General features: G+C 44.0%; 1 protein-coding gene across 4 annotated transcripts in view; it reads right to left on the bottom strand.

Moving 5' to 3' along the window:
* Positions 1–2,810: 2,810 nt before the first annotated feature.
* HUS1 (HUS1 checkpoint clamp component) overlaps positions 2,811–22,650 on the bottom strand; it is a 446,101-nt gene continuing 426,261 nt past the window's right edge. For all 4 annotated transcript variants that reach the window (XM_069958559.1, XM_069958555.1, XM_069958558.1 and 1 more), the window contains one exon: positions 2,811–3,035. In XM_069958559.1, coding sequence (XP_069814660.1) covers positions 2,953–3,035 — 83 coding nt within the window. In that variant the 3' untranslated portion in view covers positions 2,811–2,952. The remainder of the gene's footprint in view (positions 3,036–22,650) is intronic.

Here is a 22,650-nt window from a genome sequence, read left to right as displayed (position 1 = left end):
AAGGAATCTAACAAGGGGTACAGTGAGGATATGCACCCCTTGATGACGGGCACATTTGTGCCGTGAAAGTGAAAAAATTAAAATCACATTTTTCCACATTTGTGCCCGTCACCAGTGGGGTCCATATGCTTACTGCACCCGCTGTTAGATTCCTTGAGGGATGTAGTTTCCAGAATAGGGTCACTTGTGGGGGGTTTCCAGTGTTTTTGCAGCACAAGGGCTCTGTAAATGTGACGTGGCCCTTGAAATCCATTCCAGTGAAATCCAGCTTCCAAAAGCCAATTGGCACTCCTTCCCTTTGGAGGCTCGTCCTGCGCCTGCTTGGCACTTTATGTCCACATGTGGGGTATTTCCATACTCGGGAGAAACTGCGCTACATGATTTGTGGTTTGTTTTTTTTCCTTTTATCCCTTTGTGAAAATCAAAAATTGAAGGCTAGAACAACGTTTTAGTGTAAAAAATACTTTTGTCTTTTTTCACGCCATATTGTTCGGAAAATCTGTGAAGCACCTGTGGGGTCCAGATGCTCACCGCACCCCTTGTTACATTCCTTGAGGGGTGTAGTTTTCTAAATGGTGTCCCTTTAGGGGTGTTTATTAGGTTTTGGCACCCCAGAGCCTATGCCAACCTGAAGTGGTACAGTCAGAAATGACCAAATATAACAGAGCCATTGAAATTCACTAGGCGCTCCTTTGTATCTGAGGCTTGTGGTTCCGTCAAACAATGCATTAGGGCCACATATGGGGTATTTCTATAAATTGCAGAAACGGGGCAATAAATATTGGGGTGCCATTCTCTGGTAATAGGGTCATAATTATGAAAAATATTGGATTACAATAAAATCTCTGCACAGAAAATAAAAATTTTCAAATTTCTTACACACTTAGCTTTTATTTCTGTGACTCCCCTAAAGGGTTAAAAAACTTTCTGGATGTGCTTTTGCAGAGTTTTGGGGTTGCAGTTTCTGAAATGGGGTGCTTTGTGGGGCTTACTAACATACAGTCCCCTCAAATACACTTGGCTGGGTTCACACTATGTATATTTGAGGCTGTATTTGGTCCTCATGTCAGGTCCTCATAGCAACCAAAACCAGGAGTGGATTGAAAACACAGAAAGGATCTGATCACACAATGTTGAAATTGAGTGGATGACCGCCATATAACGGTAAATAACGGCCATTATTTCAATATAACAGCCGTTGTTTTAAAATAACAGCACATATTTGCCATTAAATGACGGCCATCCACTCAATTACAACATTATGTAAACATAGCCTTTCTGTGTTTTCAATCCACTCCTTGTTTTGGTTGCTATACAGCCTCAAACATACAGCCTCAAATATACGTAGTGTGAACCCAGTAAACCTGAACAGGTCCCTAAAAATATCTGATTTTGAAATTTTACTGAAAATTTGCTGCTAATGTTTTACGCTTTTTACTGTCTAAAAAAATTAAATATAGTTTAATAAATGCTGCCAACATAAAGTAAACATGTTGCTAATGCTATTTAATATATAATGTATGTGGTATAACCATTTTCTGTATAAGCAGAAAAGTTTCAAAGTTGGAAAAATGCATTTTTTCACAATTTTTCAAGTTATTTTGGTTTTTTTCATAAAGATTCGTTATAAGTATCGACTCCAATTTACAAGAAATGTGAAGTACAATATGTCACAAGAAAACAATCTCACAATCAGCCGGATAGGTAAAAGCATCCCGAAGTTATTAATGAATAAAGTGACACTGGTCATATTCATAAAACTTGCTCCGGTCCTTAAGGCCATTTCAGGCCCGGTCCTTAAGGGGTTAATAAAAGTTATATTTTAGCCCTAGGGTGTGAATATTCGTCAGTGATTTACTGTTATCATAGGCTGTTTGTTCGAAAAGCTATGAGCACTTACAGTGAAGATGAGGTGCCGGGGGTCCAGACATTAAAAAGCAGCACGGGAGTTCGCCGGGTGCTGCAAAGGATGTCATCTCAGGGGGCCCGGGCCTGGTCATCTGGCCCCCTAACAGTCGCTATGGTGGTAGTTCCGCCACTGGTAGAATTTTTTTCAGCTGCCTTATCCAACTTTTTTAGTCCAGTATGGCTGCCAAAAGTAGCGTAGTTCGTTGTTTTCTGCTGACATCACGTCTCTATGTGTGCACAGGTTCGCCATCTTGGGTCGTGATGTTTTCAGTGCAGTGACTATTCAGGGAATTCCTGCTAGAGGGAGGGAGTAGCCATCTTGTATTCTTGTCATGTCTCCCATTCCTCCCACTGTCACGCCTCTCTTTCTGTGCATACCCCTCTCAGTAACATTACAAGAAATCAGCCAAAGTTTGTCCCGCACTACAAACTCCAGCCAGCCACTCCTCTGCACCCCCGGCTGCTCACTTCTGCCATGGTCACAGCTCTAGCAGCCTGTCTCTGGGTCAGTAATGTGGACAGGAGCAGCCTGCAGCCCCTGTCCTCATGATCTCTGTGCGCTCTCTCCCTGTAGCAGAAGCAGGGAGCACAGCGCTGTACAGTGTAGCCGTGGCCCCTGCCTGCTTCAAAGTAGGATGACTGACACAGCCTGCAGAGAAGAGGCTGGTTGGAACTTGTAGTGCGAGGCATACTTCGGCTGATTCCATATCGGAAGGGAAGAGGAAAACAAAGGGGGACGGCAAGAGAGGGAAGTATGTTTTCACAATTAATTTATTAATGAAAAGGGTTATTTTGAGTTAACTCCAATTTCTTCTTTGATGGAGAAACACTTGGATATACAGTTTCTTCATGTTACGGTAAAGTTCACAAAGATCACGAATTAACAAATAGAAAAGGAACCATTTTAACATTTATCTTTTTTATTGTCCAGTTTGGCTTTATTATGTTTTATCAAAATGGCAGAAATGTAATGAAAATGTGGCACTGCTATAAACTGATGAAATGTGGTAGAACAAATTTCAGTGTATGACTAAATGCGCCTATCTAAGCAATAGCAGGAATAAAATACTGCAAAGATACATCCTCGTGTAGCAATATAAAGTGGACCATCCGCTTGTGCACAATATCTGCAACAGAAAAAAAAATATTAGAAAAAAAAAAAATTAAAACTGCATATCAGTTGAACTGTGAAAAAAGAATCAATTGTTAAAGGGGTTGTGTCACAAATTATTTAATAAAAATGTCAATAAATTAATAAAAGTTATGCGGTGTAACTAACATTTTTTTTTTCAACAAAAAAGGAGATCCAAAAAGATTGCAAAAAAGGACAGTCATACGTATAAGAAATAAACTTGTATTTATTTAATCCATCAACAAATTGTTAAAAAAAAATCATAAAAAAGGAGACATAGAACCAGTACCAAACACAAAAAGTATAATGAGGGGACAAGATATAAAATTTATATAATTACTTATTGATATATTGCACATGCTCATCAGTATATGTATATGTAACAATACATGCAGCCACCACTAGATGGCACCCAAGAATAACAATGCAATACAAAAAATAATAACAATAGGTATAGAGGGCAATCAAGAAATAAATATTTTTTGGGGAATTTTCCTGGCCATTATATATTATTTCTTTCTTGATTGCTCTCCATACCTATTGTTATTATTTTTTGTATTGTATTGTTATTCTTGGGTGCCATCTAGTGGTGGCTGCATGTATTGTTACATATACATTTATTGATGAGCATGTGCAATATATTAATATGTAATTATATGAATTCTATATCTTGTCCCCTCATTATACTTTTAGTGTATGGTACTTGTTCTATGTCTCCTTTTTAATAATTTTTTTTTTATAACAATCTTTTGATGGATTCAATAAATAAAAGTTTGTTATATTTATGACTGTCCTGCTCCTGCACTTTTTGCAATGTTTTTGGATCTTCTTTTTTGCTGATTCGTTTATTTTGTGCTTAGGGGTGTGCTATTCTGGGCACTTTTGTATATTTTGCAGTTGTTAACCTTTTTTTTTTTTTTAAATCAATGCCTTCGTTTTTCTAAACCACGTTGTGACCATAGGATCATCCAATGACCTGGTTGCGCCCAACCTCCCTCCCCCCCCAAACCTCTAATTTTATGGATTTACTCTGTTGTGTATAAATCCAACAATAATTGGCAGTTTTCAGGGTAGAAATATGGCACAATCATCAATCATCTGGACATACCCCGAGCATTTGATATCAATGACGACTGCGCTATGTGTATGTTATCAGCCAATATCTAATATCACATGGTTCCTACGGTCCTATAGCCATAATTCAGACAGGAGAACTCCTCCACTCCAAAGACAGGTCGGGGGCAGGTCCAGAAAATAAAATAGCAGCAGGAAGGTAGCAATAAAAATATTTATTAAAAATATATATTAAAAAATATGTCTGTTTGAACAGGACGCTTTAGAGAACGGTCCGGTCTCTTTATCAAGTGGCTACGTGATAAAGGGACTGGATCGGTCACGAAATGCATCATGTCCTGACAGGTGTATATATATATTTTTTTTATTATTGCTACCTTTCTGCTGCTAAAAAAAAAAAAAAAAAAAACTACACCAACTAACCTCTTCTTGTGCCTCTTCAGCGCAGATCGCTGCTCCGGGACCCCTGCCAGGCTCCAAGATCTGCACCTGAGCCAACATCACGCCCTGGCTGATGGACTGGCCACTCACCCAGTCAGTGACTAGGGCATGATGACGCTGCCATCATTGATTGGCTAATTGGGCTGTCCATTAGCTGGGACAGGCAACCTTTGCTTACCTCTCCCTGTGCCCACGATGAGCAGCGTGACCGGCCCCTGAGACCTCTGCTGGAAGACACTTTCCCTCAAATTGTGATGATGTCACAACTCGGGGGAAAATACCTTCCAGCGGGGGGCTCGGGCCGCTCACGCTACTTTTCGTAGGCACACAGAGAGGTAAGCAAAGGTTGCTAGATATTTTCTTCCCTTTCGCCTGTCAGATTTTTGACAGGGCCGGACTTCTTCTTTAAGTCTTCTAGTACTTATCAGCTCCTGTATGTCCTGCAGAAAGTGGTGTATTCTTTCCAGTCTGGAAAGCAGGAGAGGTTTTCTATGGCAAATTTCTACTGCTTTGGACAGTTCCTGACATGGACAGAGGTGGCAGCAGAGAGCAGACAGGAAAGACAGGACATACAGCAGCTGATAAGTAATGGAAGACTTGAGATTTATTTAATAGAGGTAAATTACAAGTAAAGCAACCATAGAAAGTAGTCCTGGCACCACCAACCATAAAGGAGTGGGACCTCATGCACTGCCCCTTAGTCCACTAACGCCCTGGGTGCTCAATCAACCATGTACTGTACGAATGTACAAACAAACAGATTATGCCATATCATATATATAAGCACAAACATATCCATCCAGTGAAGCAGTTAAGCCTAAAAGAGACACATCTATAAAATGCATACAAAACACCCCTGATAGATATTACTTAATTGACCAGATCTCTTGTCCCTATAGAAAGCATATATTGATTAGGTGTATAATTGGTCAGCGGTGATGCACACCAATACCCCCACAATTTTTGGAATTTACCTTTACACCCCCTATGCTTATAGGTCACATACTCATACGGTAACACAGCGTTTGTAAGTGACAGCCATTTCCTTACTGTGGGTGGCCTTGAATCCATCCACCTGATGGCGACAGTTTTACGAGCCATAAATAAGGTTTCTTTCAGAAATATTCTCGTATGGTGAGACCATTGATCCTCGTCTAGTAGGCCAAATAGACAAACCTTCTGGTCTAGGGGTACCTGCTTATCTAATATCTTTGACAGTATGTCTACTACCCCTTATCCCGCACGCCCACATCATATGCCAAAAGTCTGAGTTTACTACACAACACCTATGGCACTCTGTAGTCAGATAGCTTTGGTGCGTGATGTACAGCTGGATAATTTTATTGTTAGCGGCAGGCGACACATACATATGAGAGGATAGCATGTCTGACCATTCATCATCTGTTATATTTGGGATCACGGCCAACCACTTGCTTTGCACTGGCATGGTTTCCATCTCAATTTTGGACCTTATCAGGTATGAAAATATGGCCGATATGAGCCCCCGTGAGCCCTGTGATTTAATAATACCTATTAGTGGGATTTTGCAGAACGGTCTACCGGATTGTGGGAAGTGACTAGTAAAGGCATGTTTAAGCTGCATGTATCTGTATGCCGCCTCCCCCGGAATGTCCTGATTAGACTGAAGTGTCTGAAATTATTTAAAACCCCTATCTTCATACACGTCCTTAATGAAGCTAACACCCTTCCCAATCCAAAACGTCGGTTCTAAGGCATCAGACAAGTGACTAAGCTGTGGATTATACCATAGTGGCATGTCGAGCATATACCGCCATACATATACCGCAATACCTGGAATGCTAGCTTATGCAAGGGGAGTAGTTTCGTCCCTCTAGGCATCCCTCCCTCCAAGACCAGCCATAGCTGTTTCAACCCAAGAAAATGGGCTAGATGATGCTCTCCATTAGGGAGTCCCCCCGCTTCTACCCACGTTAGTAAATATCGGAGCTGACCAGCCAGGTAATACAAGAAAATGTCCGGCAGAGCCAAGCCCCCCAGGTTCTTGGGTCTCTGCAAAGTGGATTGTTTCAGTCAACCCCAACACAAATGGATGTAACAGCGAATGCAAACATTTGAAAAAGTGTAAAGGAATTAGTGTCGCTGCATGTTCTATAATGTACAAACATTTGGGCAGTACAATCATTTTTATAAGCTTTATATGGCCAGTAACCGCCAAGGGCAGTGACCCCCAATTACTAAACTTAGTTTTAACATACTCTAATAAGGGAAAAACATTAGATTGTAGGTCATTCACCGAGGACTTATTTATGATGTTACCTAGATATTTGAAGCTCTGTACCACCTTCAGGTCATACACCACAGGGCCCCATAACCCTCCCGCAGCTGCATAAAAAAAGATTTGTTCCAATTTATTTGGAGGCCAGAGTATATACCAAATTGCTCTATGATATGTATGGCAGCAGGCAAGGTGTCTCTAGGTTTGCTCATAATTAATACCATGTCATCTGCGTAGAGACCAATTCGGTCCTCTCTAATACCATTTATCACCCCCTTATATATGCGGGATTGTCTAATTTTCAAAGCAAGAGGTTCTATTGCAACTGCAAATAAGAGGGGGGACAGGGGGCACCCCTGCCTAGTTCCCCTTGAAAGGTTTGAGTAAGGTGATAGCAGTCCATTAACTAATATATTAGCTCATGGAGAGGAGTATAATATGGTGATCCATTTAATGAATACAGGCCCGAAGCCAAAGTGTCGCAGGACCTCTAGAAGATATATCCATTCGACGGAATCAAAGGCTTTTGCTGTATCTGAAGACACCACCGCCCAGTCAGCCCCCCTGGCCTTCCCTACCTGTACTACTGATTGTACCCGCCTAATGTTTTCGGATGTAGACCTACCGGGCATAAAGCTGGATTGGTCTGAGTGAATAATACTTAGAATTACCTTATTTAATCTATTGGCTATGACTTTAATGAGGATTTTATAATCTAAATTCAAAAGCGAGATGGGTCTATATAACGTGCATTCTACTGGGTTTTTATCTGGCTTTAACAATTCTACTATTGTGGCATCGTATAAGGAGTCGGGGAGTTTGTTAGTCTCCAGGGCCGCCCTATACATTGCTACCAGACCTGGAAATATCTGTTCAGCATATTGCTGATAGATTTCCACCGGGATACCGTCCGGGCCTGGTGCTTTGCCTTTCTGCATATACTTTAATGCCTCTGTCACTTCGTCCACCCCCAGCGTTTCCATCACGTCCAGCCCCAGCGTTTCCTTGTGCTCAGGAAAGAGACGCGGAAATGTGATCTCATCTAGGTAGGTAGATAGTGATGCAGAGTTGTAGGTAACTCTAGATGAGTATAATTCCTCATAGAAATGGAGAAACTGGGACGCTATTGCCTCATTGGTCAAGTGCGTAAACCCATCTGCCTATCACGGTGGACCAGAAAGGCCAGGAGTTTACTGGACTGGTTAGCTAGTTAAAAAAAGGACTGTTTAGCAAAAAACTATTTACAATCAGCTTTCTCACTAAAACACACTAGAAATTTTCTCCCTTCCCCTAGCCATGCATTCTTATTAGCCTCAGATGGGTTGTTCACATATGCATACTCCAAGTCTACACATTTCTGAGCTAGTTGCCTTTCTTCCCTCCCACACTCCTTCTTGATATAAGAAATAGTTGATTGCAAGTTCCCTCTTATATAAGCCTTAAAGCTCTCCCACAGTATCAGTTGATTATCGTATGCCTAATGAGCTGCCCAGAACACCTGCAGTTGGTCAGGTATCCTATCATGTTCACCCACTAGTGTTAGCCAGAACGGGTGTATTCTATGACCCTTACCCCCAGATTGCGCCTCTTGGTTAGCCAAGTCCGAGTGGACCTCTGGGTCCATAGGATATATTCGAGACCGTCGGCAATGCATTGGGGCTGCTAAGCATAAAGTCTATGCGGGACAGGCTGTTGCATCCTATATTATGGCATGAGTAGGATCTAGTAGAGGGGTGCAAAAATCTATATACATCATGCCAGCCCATGTCATCTAGAAATACCTTTAAGTGAGGCGTTCCTTGTGTCTGTCCAGGTGATTGTCTAACACCATGTTAAGATCTCCCATAAGTATTACTTTAGCTTCCGGGTAAGTGGTGACAAACAGTGCAGCCTGATGCAATAAGCGCATATTAGAGGGGGGGGGGTTAACATACACACCCATAAGAACATATGGTACATTATCTATTTTAGCATATACAAACACATAGCGACCCTCCAGGTCTGTGGTCACCGTACCCCAATTCCCACTTAAGGTTTTTGTGTATAAGCAGCTCTAGAGTGGGAGGTACCGCATGAATGTGCCCCCCACTGCACCCAGGGTTTCTTAAGCCACTTCACAGTCTGGGGTGTTAGATGAGTTTCTTGCAGGCACACTATTTGGGGATTGAATTTGCGGATATGAGACGTGACCATCACCCTCTTACGTGGGTTGCCCATCCCCCTGATATTCCAGGACATGAATTTTATTCCTGCCATATTGCATCAGCGATATATAGAAATTTCAGGAGGGTGCATGCACAGAAAAGGCGTATGAACACTGATATATTCCAAAGGTGCTCAACCGCATCCCTAGCTTTTCCATATGTACTTGGCATCGAACATTGTGGTAAAACAGTAACGCCATCTAGTGGCCAAACATTGAAACAGCCAACAGGGCTGTAATAAAGGTAGCAAAACATGGCTACTAAGGCACAGCCACGGCTCTGGTGTAGCCGTGCCAGAATGCCACTTGTGCTGGAATACAGTGGCATGTAGATAATGGGGGAGATACCCCGCACTTATTCACTTAGCTTAAACAGCGTAAAAACAACACCATAGTTCACTTATCACATACCAAATCACATAACATCCACCTCCACTATCATATATATAAATATATATACCCCCACCACCGCGCCTCCTCCATCCATATTCAAAACCTCTTAGATAGCATGACAGTGTGGACCTCAGATGGGTTACACACGGTCCCTTATTTAACTTCTCACTCCAATGCAACCAGTGGCGGATTATAATATGGGCGGTTTGGGCAGCTGCCCGAGGCTCCAGGGGGGGCCCATGCCACGCCGGCCACATTATAATCCGCCACTGCACTGCCACGGCTGATGTGCGGCTGCCGGGGGTGTCCCATCCTATCCCCGGCAGCGCGCGCATCAGAGAGCTCCCCGTGCGCCTGTGGCTGTGACTTCCGGCGCACAGGGAGCTTTCTGATGCGCGCGCTGCCAGGGATAGGACGGGACACCCCCGGCAGCCACGCATCAGCTGGGGACAGACCAGGAGGCGAGAGGCTCGACGGGGGAACGGATGGCAGGTGAGTTGTGTTGTGGTTTTTTTTTTTTGTGAGTTATCTGCTGTGCACAGGGGGTAAAGAGGGGGACCATCTATAAGGGGGGGAGAGGGGGACCATCTATAAGGGGGGAAGAGGGGGCCAGCTATGAGGGGGAAGAGGGGGGCAGCTATGAGGGGGGAAGAGGAGGACCATCTATAAGGGGGGAAGAGGGGGACTATCTATAGGGGGGAAGAGGGGGACCATCTATAAGGGGGGAAGAGGGGGACCATCTATAAGGGGGAAGAGGGGGACCATCTATAAGGGGTGAAGAGGGGGACCATCTATAAGGGGAGAAGAGGGGGCCATCTTTAAGTGGAGAAGAGGGGGACCATCTATAAGGGGGGAAGAATGGGACCATCTATAAGGGGGGCCAGTTCACATAATCTGTGCTGTTCTGACCTCCTCTATAGATCAGCACCCTCCTCTCCTGACATCTTCTGTGCTGCTGTGACCCTGTGATCTCCCCTATAATATCAGTACCCTCCTCTCCTGACATCCTCTGTGCTGCTGGGACCCTGCGACTTCCCCTATAAGATCAGCACCCTCCTCTCCTGAAATCCTCTGTCCTGCTGTGACCCTGTGACCTCCCCTATAAGATCAGCGCCCTCCTCTCCTGACATCCTCTGTGCTGCTGTGACCTCCCCTATAATAAGCAACCTCCTCTCCTGACATCCTCTGTGATGCTGGGACTTCTCCTATAGGATTAGCACCCTCCTCTCCTGAGATCCTCTGTGCTGCTGTGACCTCCCCTATAAGATCAGCACCCTCCTCTCCTGACATCCTCTGTGCTGCTGGGACCTCTCCTATAGGATTAGCACCCTCCTCTCCTGACATCCTCTGTGCTGCTGTGACCTCCCCTATAAGATCAGCACCCTCCTCTCCTGACATCCTCTGTGCTGCTGTGACCTCCCCTATAAGATCAGCCCCCTCCTCTCCTGACAACCTCTGTGCAGCTGTGACCTTGGGGGGGGGGGGGGGGGGGGCAACAGCAGGAAACAAAGTGGCAATATGTTTATTGGGGGCAACAGCGGGGGAACAAGTGGCAATATGTTTATTGGGGGCAGTGGAGGTGGGGTGGACAATGCTTACTGGGGGTAGCAGCAAGGGACCAAACATTATGTTTATTGGGGCCTGCAGGGAGGGGAGGAGGGCAGTGTTTATTGGGGACAGCGTGGTGGGGGGGGGGGGACAGTAGCGGATTATAATGTGGGTGGTTTGGGCAGATTGACTGGGGGGGCAGGTTGGGTGGACAGCCCGGGGCCCAGGGTACATTTAATACGCCACTGAATGCAACAGTAACTGGAACACGGACGCTCTTAGGCCTGCAACTCAGTCAAGTGAGCAACATGGCTCTCCCCGAACCATGATCGATGCTCAAACTGGGCGCGGTCCTCTATCTCGACGGGCAGCTGGCGTCTGGAGACCCATTCTTCTGCTTCCTTTGGGTCCAACACAGATTGGTCTCCATCCACCACCCTCAGTCGTGCAGGATAAGCCATGGAGTATGAAATCTCCATTTCTCTCAATTTACGCTTGATAGCCACAAATGTCGCCCTCTTTTTTTCCAATTCAGCGAAAAAATCAGGAAAAATGGACACTGGGGCCCCATTGTAGGTTATATTCTGTCGTTGCCGAGCCAGCCGGAGGACCATATCCCTGTCTGTGCTGTTTAACAGGCGGGCCAGGAATGGTCATAGTGGCGCCCCTGGTGGCACTGGTCGCACCGGCACCCTGTGAGCGCACTCCACTGCAAATGCTTTAGAAAAGTTTGCATCAGGAAACAGGTCAAGCAGCCATTTTTCAGTAAAAGCAACTGTATCTGAGCCTTCAGCTCTTTCAGGCAGACCCAGTATTCTAAAATTGTTTCTCCTCAGTCTATTCTCTAAGTCATCAGACTTTTGTTTCCACTTCTCTGCAGAATTCTCCAGAGCAGTTACAGCATTAGGAACAGGGGCAAATCTCTCCTCTATGTCAGATAGTCTATTTTCATTCTCTTTTATTCTCTCTCTCATGGATTGCATATCCTGTCTGATTAGCCCCACATCTATTTTAACTTCATCCAATTTGCCTGTAAGCGAGGCTTTGCATGAAGAGATGGCAGTAAGCAGTCTCTCTGTAACTTTCCTTTAGTGTGGGCTCAGCGCCATCCCCCTCCTACAGGTCCTTGTGCTCTGACCTGGTAGTGGAGCTCCCAGCCCCTCCATGCTGCTGCTGCTGCTGGGACGCGCGGCCGCCATCTTGATTTTCTGGCCGGGCGAACTCCTGCAGCTTTTCCACAGCCCTCTGTGGCGTTTTTTTGGGCATCACGCGGTGGTCCGGGCTGACGGACCTTCAGTCACCTGGTGGGTGAGTTTGGTGCTGTTTGATTGCAGCAGGATGATTTAGTGCGGGATCTCTCGGCGGAGTGGCTCCTACATGCAGCCCTGCGCGTTCACGTCCAGGCCACGCCCCGTTCACTCTCCTTTTTAATCATCCAGTTGTTCCTAGCCCTCCTGCTGGGGAGATCTTCACTTGCAACAATCCCACAAAACACAATTCAGACACATTGCTATCATTTGCGGATCACATATGCGATATCACCTTAGGGCACCCTTTACCAGTCCTTATCAAGCGTAAGTGCTCAGCAGATAGGGAGGGTAGTTTTGCCAATGTAATAAAAAAACGTAACTACACACAAATGCTGTCTGGCAAGTTATGAAGTCAAAAATTTCCCAAGTTGTACTACCAAGCAATATAACTTTTACTTCTTTAAGATGTCTACAATAATTACATTGGCCACATTTATAGTTACCACTTAAATCTCCCTGACCAAGCCACATTTTTTTAATATTATTAGCACTAGACATAATTTTAAATCGGCCTCTAACTAGCATATCACGTTTGTTTTTGCACCTCTTAAATGTTAGTGGGGGTCTATTTTGGGTGAACTCCTGTAGGGACTCTCTCTCTGGAGAGGTGCGGGGGGGGAGAGCGTGTGGAGGTGCAGGGGGGGGGGGGCTGCCTGGGTGATCGCTGATCGTCTGGGCAGCCCATAGGATACAGCAGCGTCTGCTGACGACGCTCCTATTCCACAGAGTAGCGGCAGCAGATCGTTGCTGTATAAGTCGTTTGTCTTTTAACATGTTTGAAAGACAAACGACACAACGATCAGCCAACATGAACGATGACGGCTGATCATTGCCCTCTATTCCACGGGACGATTATCGACCGTAACGGCCGAAAACCATTCCGTGGATTAGGACCTTTAGACCTAGCTTTTTCAATAACTTCCTTTGGGTAGCCACAATCTAATTATCACTTAACCTCTTAAGGACCCATGTCGTACCGGTACGTCATGGATCACTGTCACTTAAGGACCCATGACATACCGATACGCGGGTCCTTTAAGAGGGCGCCGCGGACCGGCCGCATGCGATCGGGAGAGATGGCCTGCAGAAATACACTGCAGGCTATCTCTCCCTGTCGGCATGGGGGGTTGTTAACCCCCCCCATGCCGACGATTGCCGCTATTGGCTTATCAGTTCAGATCAGCCAATAGCGGCGATCGGAACCCTTCCGGGTTATCGGTGACCCGATGACCCGGAGAAAATGGCGGTCGGTGCTGTCCTAGGACGGCACCGACCGCCATTACTATAAAAAGTAATGGTGGCCAGGTGCCACCGGCCCGATCGCCGTGAACGGCCGGCCGCTACCGGCCGGCCGTTCACGGCGATCAAAGTCCCCAAAAGTTATAAATACCTGCTCCGGACCCCTCAGCTAGGTAGCTGAGGGGTCCAGAGCAGGTATTCGTACATTACTCACCTGTCCCGGGGTCCTGATCGGCGTCTTCCGGGTTCGCGGCGTCCTCGTGGTCTCGTTCGGGTCTTCGGCTTCTTCCGTGACGTCACGTTCGGCTATTTTCGGCTCCAGCGTCGGGTTTTCGGGATTTTCCGCTCTGCTGCCCTCTAGCGGCTGATATGTGTAATACACTTATCAGCAGCTACAGGGATGTTCAGTATGTAATAAAGTTTTTTTTTTTTTTTTTTCTATTTTCCGCACCCTATCGCCGCTGAGTGTTGATCAGCATCGCACGAAAGTGCGCTGCTAATCAGCAACTCCTCCTTTTTGGCGTAGGGTGTTTTTTTTCTCTATCCTACTGCCACAGTCTGCTGATAAGTGCCGCACATAAGTGCGGCATTTATCAGCAACACCATTTTTGGCGTAGTTTTTTTTTTTTTATACTTACTGTAAAAAAACACGTAAAAAACACTACATTACACCACACCACACTACATTGAATAAAGTTTGACACTACACCACTACATACCCCAGGCGCGCGTCTCCACCCGTGTCATAGACTCCATGTTATGCACAGGCGGATTCCATCGTCCGTCCAAAGAATGAATACGTTGGACAGAGAGCGGAATCCGCCCGTGCATAGAAAGGAGTCTATGACACGGACGGAGACGCGCGCCCGCATCAGTCCGCCGGTGGGTGCCAACTGCGGAATGCACGAAGGGTTATCCTTCGCCATTCCGCAGTGTGCATGTACCCTAAGGCTGGGTTCACACTATGTATATTTCAGGCAGTATTTGGTCCTCATGTCAGGTCCTCATAGCAACCAAAACCAGGAGTGGATTGAAAACACAGAAAGGATCTGTTCACACAATGTTGAAATTGAGTGGATGGCCGCCATATAACAGTAAATAACGGCCATTATTTCAATACCACAGCCGTTGTTTTAAAATAACAGCAAATATTTGCCATTAAATGATGGCCATCCACTCAATTACAACATTATGTGAACAGAGCCTTTCTGTGTTTTCAATCCACTCCTGGTTTTGGTTGCTATACAGCCTCACAAATACAGCCTCAAATATACATAGTGTGAACCCAGCCTTAGAGTGTATGTAGGAAGGGACACCCGAATGCAGCCCCCAGATGCCCCCCCCCATCCTCGGAACAAGTGGGAAGGTCGTCCGGGAACTGATCTTCCCACTGCTGGATAAAGGTCACCACCACCTGTACGGGGATAACTTTTATACCAGCACCCCCTCTCCGCTCCCTCGCTGCCTGAGCTACTGTAGCTTGCGGCACGATCCGTAAATATCAGAAGCCGTAATAGGGCCCTAATATTTAGCAGCCATGCAGTGGACCCAGCACTTCTGGATATGTGGGACCCCGTATCGCACCAGGACAACATTTTCCAGGTGACAACCCCCACATTGGAGAACAGGAGACCCCAGAAGAAGTGCAGAGTGTGGCGTAACAGGGGGATCAGGAAGGACACCATTTTCCAGTGTGACACCTGTCCTGATCACCCCGGCCTCTGCATACTGGATCGCTTCAAAACGCACCACACGTCATCGGAGTTTTACATTATCTAAATTCTTCCCTTATTCCTATTTCAGGGGTCACGTTGATCCAGGGATTATTCTGATCGCCATTATGGAGTCAGGAAGTAATTTTTTCCCAGTGATGAGGCTACTGTCGTCTGCCTCACAAGGGTTTTTTGCCTTCCTCTGGATCAACACAGGTTGAGTTTGATGGACACCTGTCATTTTCAACCTTATAAACTAATAATTGGCCCAATACCCCCAAATAAATTAGAATTGTCCCTTTTTCCCAGCTAAGTAGGTATGGCCGCCATTCCCATTAGAGGATGCCATGATGCAATTACAAAGCCTCTGTGCGGCCAGGACAGTAGAAACCCCCCACAAGTGACCCCATTCTGGAGACTACACCCCATAAGGAATCTAACAAGGGGGGCAGCGGGTATATGGCCCCCTGGTGACGGCCACATTTGGGACGTGAAAATGAAAAAAATTGTATTTTTTATTTTCACGGCACATGTTCTACACATGTGCCCGTCACCAGTAGGGTCCATATGCTCACTGCACCCCTTGTTAGATTCCTTATGGGGTGTAGTTTCCAGAATGGGGTCACTTGTCGGGGGTTTCTACTGACCTGGCAGCACAGGAGCTTTGTAATTGCGACGTGGCCTCCATCCTCCATTCAAGCCTCTAAATGGCGCTCTGTCCCTTTGGTGGCTTGCCCTGTGCCCATATGGCACATTATGCCCACATGTGGGGTATTTTCGTACTCAGGGGAAATTACCCTACCTGTTTTGTGTTCATTTTCTTTTTTAACCCCTTGTGGAAATGGAAAAAAATCAAGGCTAGACCAACATTTAGTGTAATTTTTTTTTAAATTTTTACTCTAAATCATTAATCTTGTCATGATTTTTTCATTTTCACAAGGGGCTAAAAGGTAAAAAAAAAACACTAAATGTGTAGCACAATTTCTCCTGAGTACGGAAATACCCCACATGTGGACATAAAGCGCCATGCGGGTGCAGGGTAAGCCTCCAAAGGGAAGGAGCGCCATTTGGTTTTTTGAGGCTGGATTTGGCTGGATTGGATTTCGATGTTGCATTTAAAAGGCCATTGTGTTGCCAAGACAGTTGAAACCCCCCACAAGTGACCCCATTATGGAAACTACACCCCTCAAGGAATGTAACAAGGGGTGTAGTGAGCATATGGACCCCACTGGTGACGGGCACAAATGTGGAACAATGTGGCGTGAAAATGAAATATTACATTTTTTACACTATAATGTTGGACTAGCCTTGAATTTATCATTTTCAAAAGGGGTTAAAAGATAAAAAAAAACACAAAATGTGTAGAGCAATTTCCCCCGAGTCCGTAAATACCCCAAATGTGGACATAAAGCGCCATGTGGGCGCAGGGCAAGCCTCCGAAGGGAAGGAGCGCCATTTGGATTTTGGAGGTTGGATTTGGCTAGAATGGATTATGAACGCCATGTCGCATTTACAGAGACCTTGTGCTGCCAAGACAGTGGAAACCCCCCACAAGTGACCCCTTGAAATCCATTCCAGTGAAATCCAGCTTCCAAACGCTCCTTCCCTTTGGAGGTTCGTCCTGCGCCCGCTTGGCACTTTATGTCCACATGTGGGGTATTTCTGTACTCGGGAGAAACTACACTACACTTTTTGTGTCTTTTTTTTCCTTTTATCCCTTTGTGAAAATGAAAAATTGAAGGCTAGAACAACGTTTTAGTGTAAAAAATACTTTTGTCTTTTTTCACGCCACATTGTTCGGAAAATCTGTGAAGCACCTGTGGGTTCCAAATGCTCACCGCACCCCTTGTTACATTCCTTGAGGGGTTTAGTTTTCTAAATGGTGTCCCTTTAGGGGTGTTTCTTATGTTTTGGCACCCCAGAGCCTCTGCCAACCTGAGGTGGTACAGTCAGAAATGACCAAATATAATGGAGCCATTGAAATTCACTAGGCGCTCCTTTGTATCTGAGGCTTGTGGTTGCGTCAAATAGCGCAATAGGGCCACATATGGGGTATTTCTATAAACTGCAGAAACGGGGCAATAATTATTGGGGTGCATTTCTCTGGTAATAGGGTCATAATTATGAAAAATATTGGATTACAATAAAATCTCTGCACAGAAAATAAAAATTTTCAAATTTCTTACACACTTAGCTTTTATTTCTGTGACTCCCCTAAAGGGTTAAAAAACTTTCTGGATGTGCTTTTGCAGAGTTTGGGGGGTGCAGTTTCTGAAATGGGGTGCTTCGTGGGGCTTTCTAACACACAGTCCCCTCAAATACACTTTAAACCTGAACAGGTCCCTAAAAATATCTGATTTTGAAATTTTACCGAAAATTTGGAAATTTGCTGCTAATGTTTTACGCTTTCTATTGTTTAAAAAAAAATGAAAGATAGTTTAATAAATGCCGCCAACATAAAGTAGACATGTTGCTAATGCTATTTAATATATAATTTATGTGGTATAACCATTTTCTGTATAAGCAAAAAAGTTTCAAAGTTGGAAAAATGCATTTTTTAAAAAATTTTCACGCTATTTTGTTTTTTTTCATAAAGATTTGTTATAAGTATCGACTCCAATTTACTAGAAATGTGAAGTACAATATGTCACGAGATAACAATCTCAGAATCAGCCAGATAGGTAAAAGCATCCCGAAGTTATTAATGAATAAAATGACACTGGTCATATTCATAAAATTTACTCCGGTCCTTAAGGCCATTTCAGGCCCGGTCCTTAAGGGGTTAAAGGGGTTAAGGGGTTATGTCTCCTCGGAATTTCTGATGCTGCGGAGGCGCACAAATTGCCCATAGGGCACCGCTTGTTTCACGTGATGTGGGTGAAAGCTATTATAATTGAGTAACATGTTGGTTTCAGTAATTTTGCCGTAGCCACTGACTGTAAGTTCTCCCCCTTCTAGATGTAAATTCACATCTTCATAATTAGCCGTAAAATATATTTTGAAGGTTTTGCAATAAATATATGTAACAAATAAATAAACTCCTCTTTAGAACCAGCCCACACAAACTCAACATATCATCAATGTATCTAAGAAGCAATGCTATCTTAGACACAAAGGGGTTCTGAACATTAAAAATCATGTGATCCTCAAACTTGTAAACTTGTGTAAACAGTATGTTGTACCAGCTTGACTGTGCAGGACAGGAAATTGCTGACCATCTATGGATTGACCTATCAGAATGTGATATGTCTCTTGAGTCTTGAAACCCCACTTGTATTTAAAGTTTATATACTGTATTTCATGTGAAACGAAATAAAGCATGAGTGTGCACTCTTAAGTCAGCTGAGAGAGGGGGTTATACAGTCTTTTTGCCTGGTACCTTGTCCTCCTCGCTAGCGCTCATCTTACTTTATTTGGAAAGGGATAGTCACTTGAGGAACAAGGTGGATAAAAAGAAGTCCAACCTTGACAGTTGGTGACCTGTACGTGGACAGTACTTGAGGGGACACTGAGCTCTGGGGACCGATCGCCTGACACCCACCGGATGAAACAGGACTGCCTGACATAGGAGACGGATCTTCTCCACTGAAACACTGTACGTCTACTGATTCTATGAATCTGTGGCTTATCTGTGTGCCAGACAGTTTAGATAGATGCAACTTTTTTTTAATCTGCCTGTTTTGAGTATTCACCCAAAAGTTTGCATAATCCGGGATTAGCGCCCAATTTATTATTTGCAACTTTTTAAAAGATCGCACAAACAGCCGCAGGCTTACGTCTGGTCAGTACCAGGTGAATAACCTTGAGCAATTTTCGCGACTTTTTACTTAGATACATTTACTATGACATTGCTACTAGAGATGCGCGGACCGTCAGACTTTTGGTCCGACGGCATCTGCACTCAATCGTGATGCCTGTGATCCCGGGTGCATTGTTGCGATCCCGGGAATATGCGGCCAGGATATTCCAGGGAATTCCAGATTGATATCCTGGCCGCATATTCCCAGGATTGCAACTATGCACTCGGGATCACAGGCATCACGATCGACCTCAGATGCTGTTGGACCAAAAGTCCAAAAGGTTCGCTCATCTCTAATTGCTACATGTTAATAAATCAGTCACAAGATATTGGAACAAAATACACACCAATCCCCATTACAATAGTTGCATACATTAGACTCCATTGTAAATGTCGCTCTATATGTGGTTGGCACTGTGAGGTACGCTGGTCAAAAACCACAGGTATTTGCCTCCTGGTTGAGACTGCTAGAGTAGCTATGACGGTCCCATCATGAGGAAAAGAATTACACAAAGACAACCGGGCTTCTGGTGGTGAGACGCTGGAAGTAGGGTGTTTTTTTTTTTTATCAGTCGCTCAGCTTCTGGGGGTTACTGGACTCCAAAGGGACGATTGTGACTGGATTGAACACTGATAATCAGGTTGTGATGTCTCCTTTTTTTTGCTGTAATTTTTGCGTATTTTTTTTTGGGTGAGACAACCTGGCATTTGCTCTGTTTGAGTCACATAGGAGAAGGCTAACTTCTGGTTTGAGGGATGCAGTGTAGGGAAACAAGTAACAGTAGCCCAAGAGGGGAAACGTAAACCAGTAATGTGATGGAAAGCTTATGGTCATTGCGAATTAGAAGGAACCGTGAAAGTAATAGGTCTCCACACAGGTGGAAGCTGTAAAAAAGCACTAAAAAGAGAAGATAGATAAAGATAAGAGAGAAAAGCAAACTGATGCATAGTTAGTGAGAGACTTACATCGGACGGGGAACAGAAATTTTTATTCTAAGTATAATATATATGTGTAACAGAAGGGAGCAAGAGGTGAAAAGCCCAAAAAATAGAGGTGACTACTGGATTTGTGGTGTAAAAAAATCCTAACTCTCATCATATTTGTTACAATTGCAGATCACATTTCATCACTTCTGCCCCCTTCCCCTAGAAAAAGGTGTCTTCAGAAACAGCCCCCTAAGCTGAAGCTGTTGACACTTATAAAAGAATTATTCTAGATATGTTTTACATTACATTTACAAGGTGCCTTTTATTTTATTTATAGCAAAAGAAGGTTAATATGAGACTAGCTGAGTGTAACATTATATTATTTTTATTACTAATTAAAGGAAACTTTTAAATATTAGTAACACCTTCATATCATAAAGAGATTTTATTACTGTTTTCCAATGCTGTTCCTAAAGGTGTATATAGTTTTATAATTGGCTATGTTATTATATACCTAAAGGCCAAGTTTAAAAAGGGGGGGAGAGAAGGGAATTAATGAATTTGAAATACCGTACAGACTTTTTTGTTGACTAAATATGTTTATTGTGTTTTTGTTACTTATTATGTTTGATATTTCTTTCTGTTTTTTCTTAAAGAAATTTTATTAGTGGCATATTCAATATTTGAACACACATACTGATGTTCCATAACATGTTCAAAAAGAAAGTTGCTTGCAGGCGACAAAGAATTGTAAGTTTACAACATTATACAGATACAATGAACCTTTGCAAGAAAATCGAAAGACATATTATCGTATATAATACAACTTAGTCTTACCAGAAAACATAGGTAGAACAACAGTAACCTATAATATCACCTTAAAAGATGGTATAGAAGTCAGATATCTAAGAACGTTATCTGTAGAATGGAAAGAATAATTTTAAATAGAAAATGAGAAAAGATTAAGCAAGTTGGAGCATTCCCAGAGATCCCTTTTGGGCAGCCATGCAATACCAAACTGTTTCTTTAAATTGATTAATGACAGAGTCTCTCTCTTCTATAGTAAAATCATAAATTAGAAATTGTGACAGAATAAGGGGAGAGTCAAGGGATTCTACTGTACCATGCCAATCACTAAGTATTTGTGCCTGAAGGACCCTCGAGTGATATTGTGCCCAGGGGATGGCAGGAATGTAGGAAGTTAACAGGCCTAGAACTGACCTGGCTTTCCTAAAGGTGGTGAGAGGCTGATCTATAAGATTTTTAGCCTTAGAGGAAACTAAAGAGATCTTATGTTGTGGTAAAAGGATTTTTTAGATAGTGAATACAGTAAGATCCCTAAAAATTGACAGGATTGAGAGGGGATCTTATTGGATTTCTCATCATTCACTTCCCACCCCAGTTTAGACAAGATTCCTTCCACTTTGCAGATCTGGGATTGAAGAGAGGAGGCTGAGTCACTGACTAATAGGAAGTCTAGATAGGGAATAATGATAATGTTGTACTCCCTAATGTGAGCCATGACCTCTGCCATCACTTTCGTAAATACCCTGGGAGCCTGAGAGATGCCAAAGGGTAAAGCTTGATACTGATAGTGGCAGACCGTATCCCCTATTTTAACTGCGTGATAGTACGCATCTCTCAGGTCCAGGGTAGCCATAAAACAACCCTCTGAAAGACTCAAAATGGCAGAGGAGATAGAAACTTATTCAGGGGTTTTAAATTGATGATGGTTCTAAAAGAACCATTTGGCTTCCTGACCAAGAATATCGTGGAGTAGAAACCTTTACCCTACTCTGATTCAGGGACAGGAACCAAAACCTGCTTGCTCAGGAGAGACTGCATTTCTAGGATATGAGCTGCATGTTACTCGGGATCAGAGGACAAATCAGTAGTAACGAATCTTTCCCCTGGGGAGGACACACGAAATTTTCAAGCCATATTTTATTGTGTCTAGAACAAAAGTACTGTTAAAAATACTGCCCCATTCAGACACAAAATACAGAAGGCGACCTCCCACAGGGCCCTGGCGTCATTGGGTCTGTTTTTTGGAATTATCTATAGTTGACATGAGGAACCCTTTGGATTTTTTAGGGGCTCTCCATTCCCTTTTATTGGCAGCCCCTCCCCTCTGTATGTTCCTACCTCTCCCTCTGAAGGAACGGTTGGGTTGTTGCTGGATGAGCGGGAACCCCTTTTTTCTATCCGAGGCCTTCTCAAGAATATTATCCAGAGCTGGTCCGAATAAAGACTTGCCCTCACATGGGACCCCACACAATTTTGCCCTTGAAGTGACGTCACCCTTCCACTCCTTGTGCCAGATAAACTTCTAGCCGAGTTAGCTAAAGCAGCAGATCTCGTTGATAATTTGAGAGAATCAGCCGATGCTTCAGACATAAAAGACACTTCATAGTTTAAAGTGTCAAAAGACTTGAGGAGATCTTCAGCGGAGGTACCTCTACTGATTCCTTTAACTCAGACATCCAGATTCCCAACGATCTGGAAACTGAGGTTGCTGCTACTAGGGGTCTGAAGGAAGCGGTAGTTGCTTCCCAATTCTTTTTTAGGTAGACTTCTGCGCATCTGTCCATGGGATCTTTTAAGGTTGCGCAGTCCTCGAATGGTAAAGCATTACGCTTCTAAATTTTAGCAAGAGGCAGATCTATTTTAGGAGCGTTCCCCCAAGTAGCTGTTTCCTCCTGGTCAA

Source organism: Dendropsophus ebraccatus, chromosome 2, assembly GCF_027789765.1.
Source record: "Dendropsophus ebraccatus isolate aDenEbr1 chromosome 2, aDenEbr1.pat, whole genome shotgun sequence".
In the NCBI taxonomy this organism is placed as follows: domain Eukaryota; kingdom Metazoa; phylum Chordata; class Amphibia; order Anura; family Hylidae; genus Dendropsophus; species Dendropsophus ebraccatus.
Note: the sequence above shows the minus strand (reverse complement) of the source record. Positions and strands in the feature narration are given on the sequence as shown.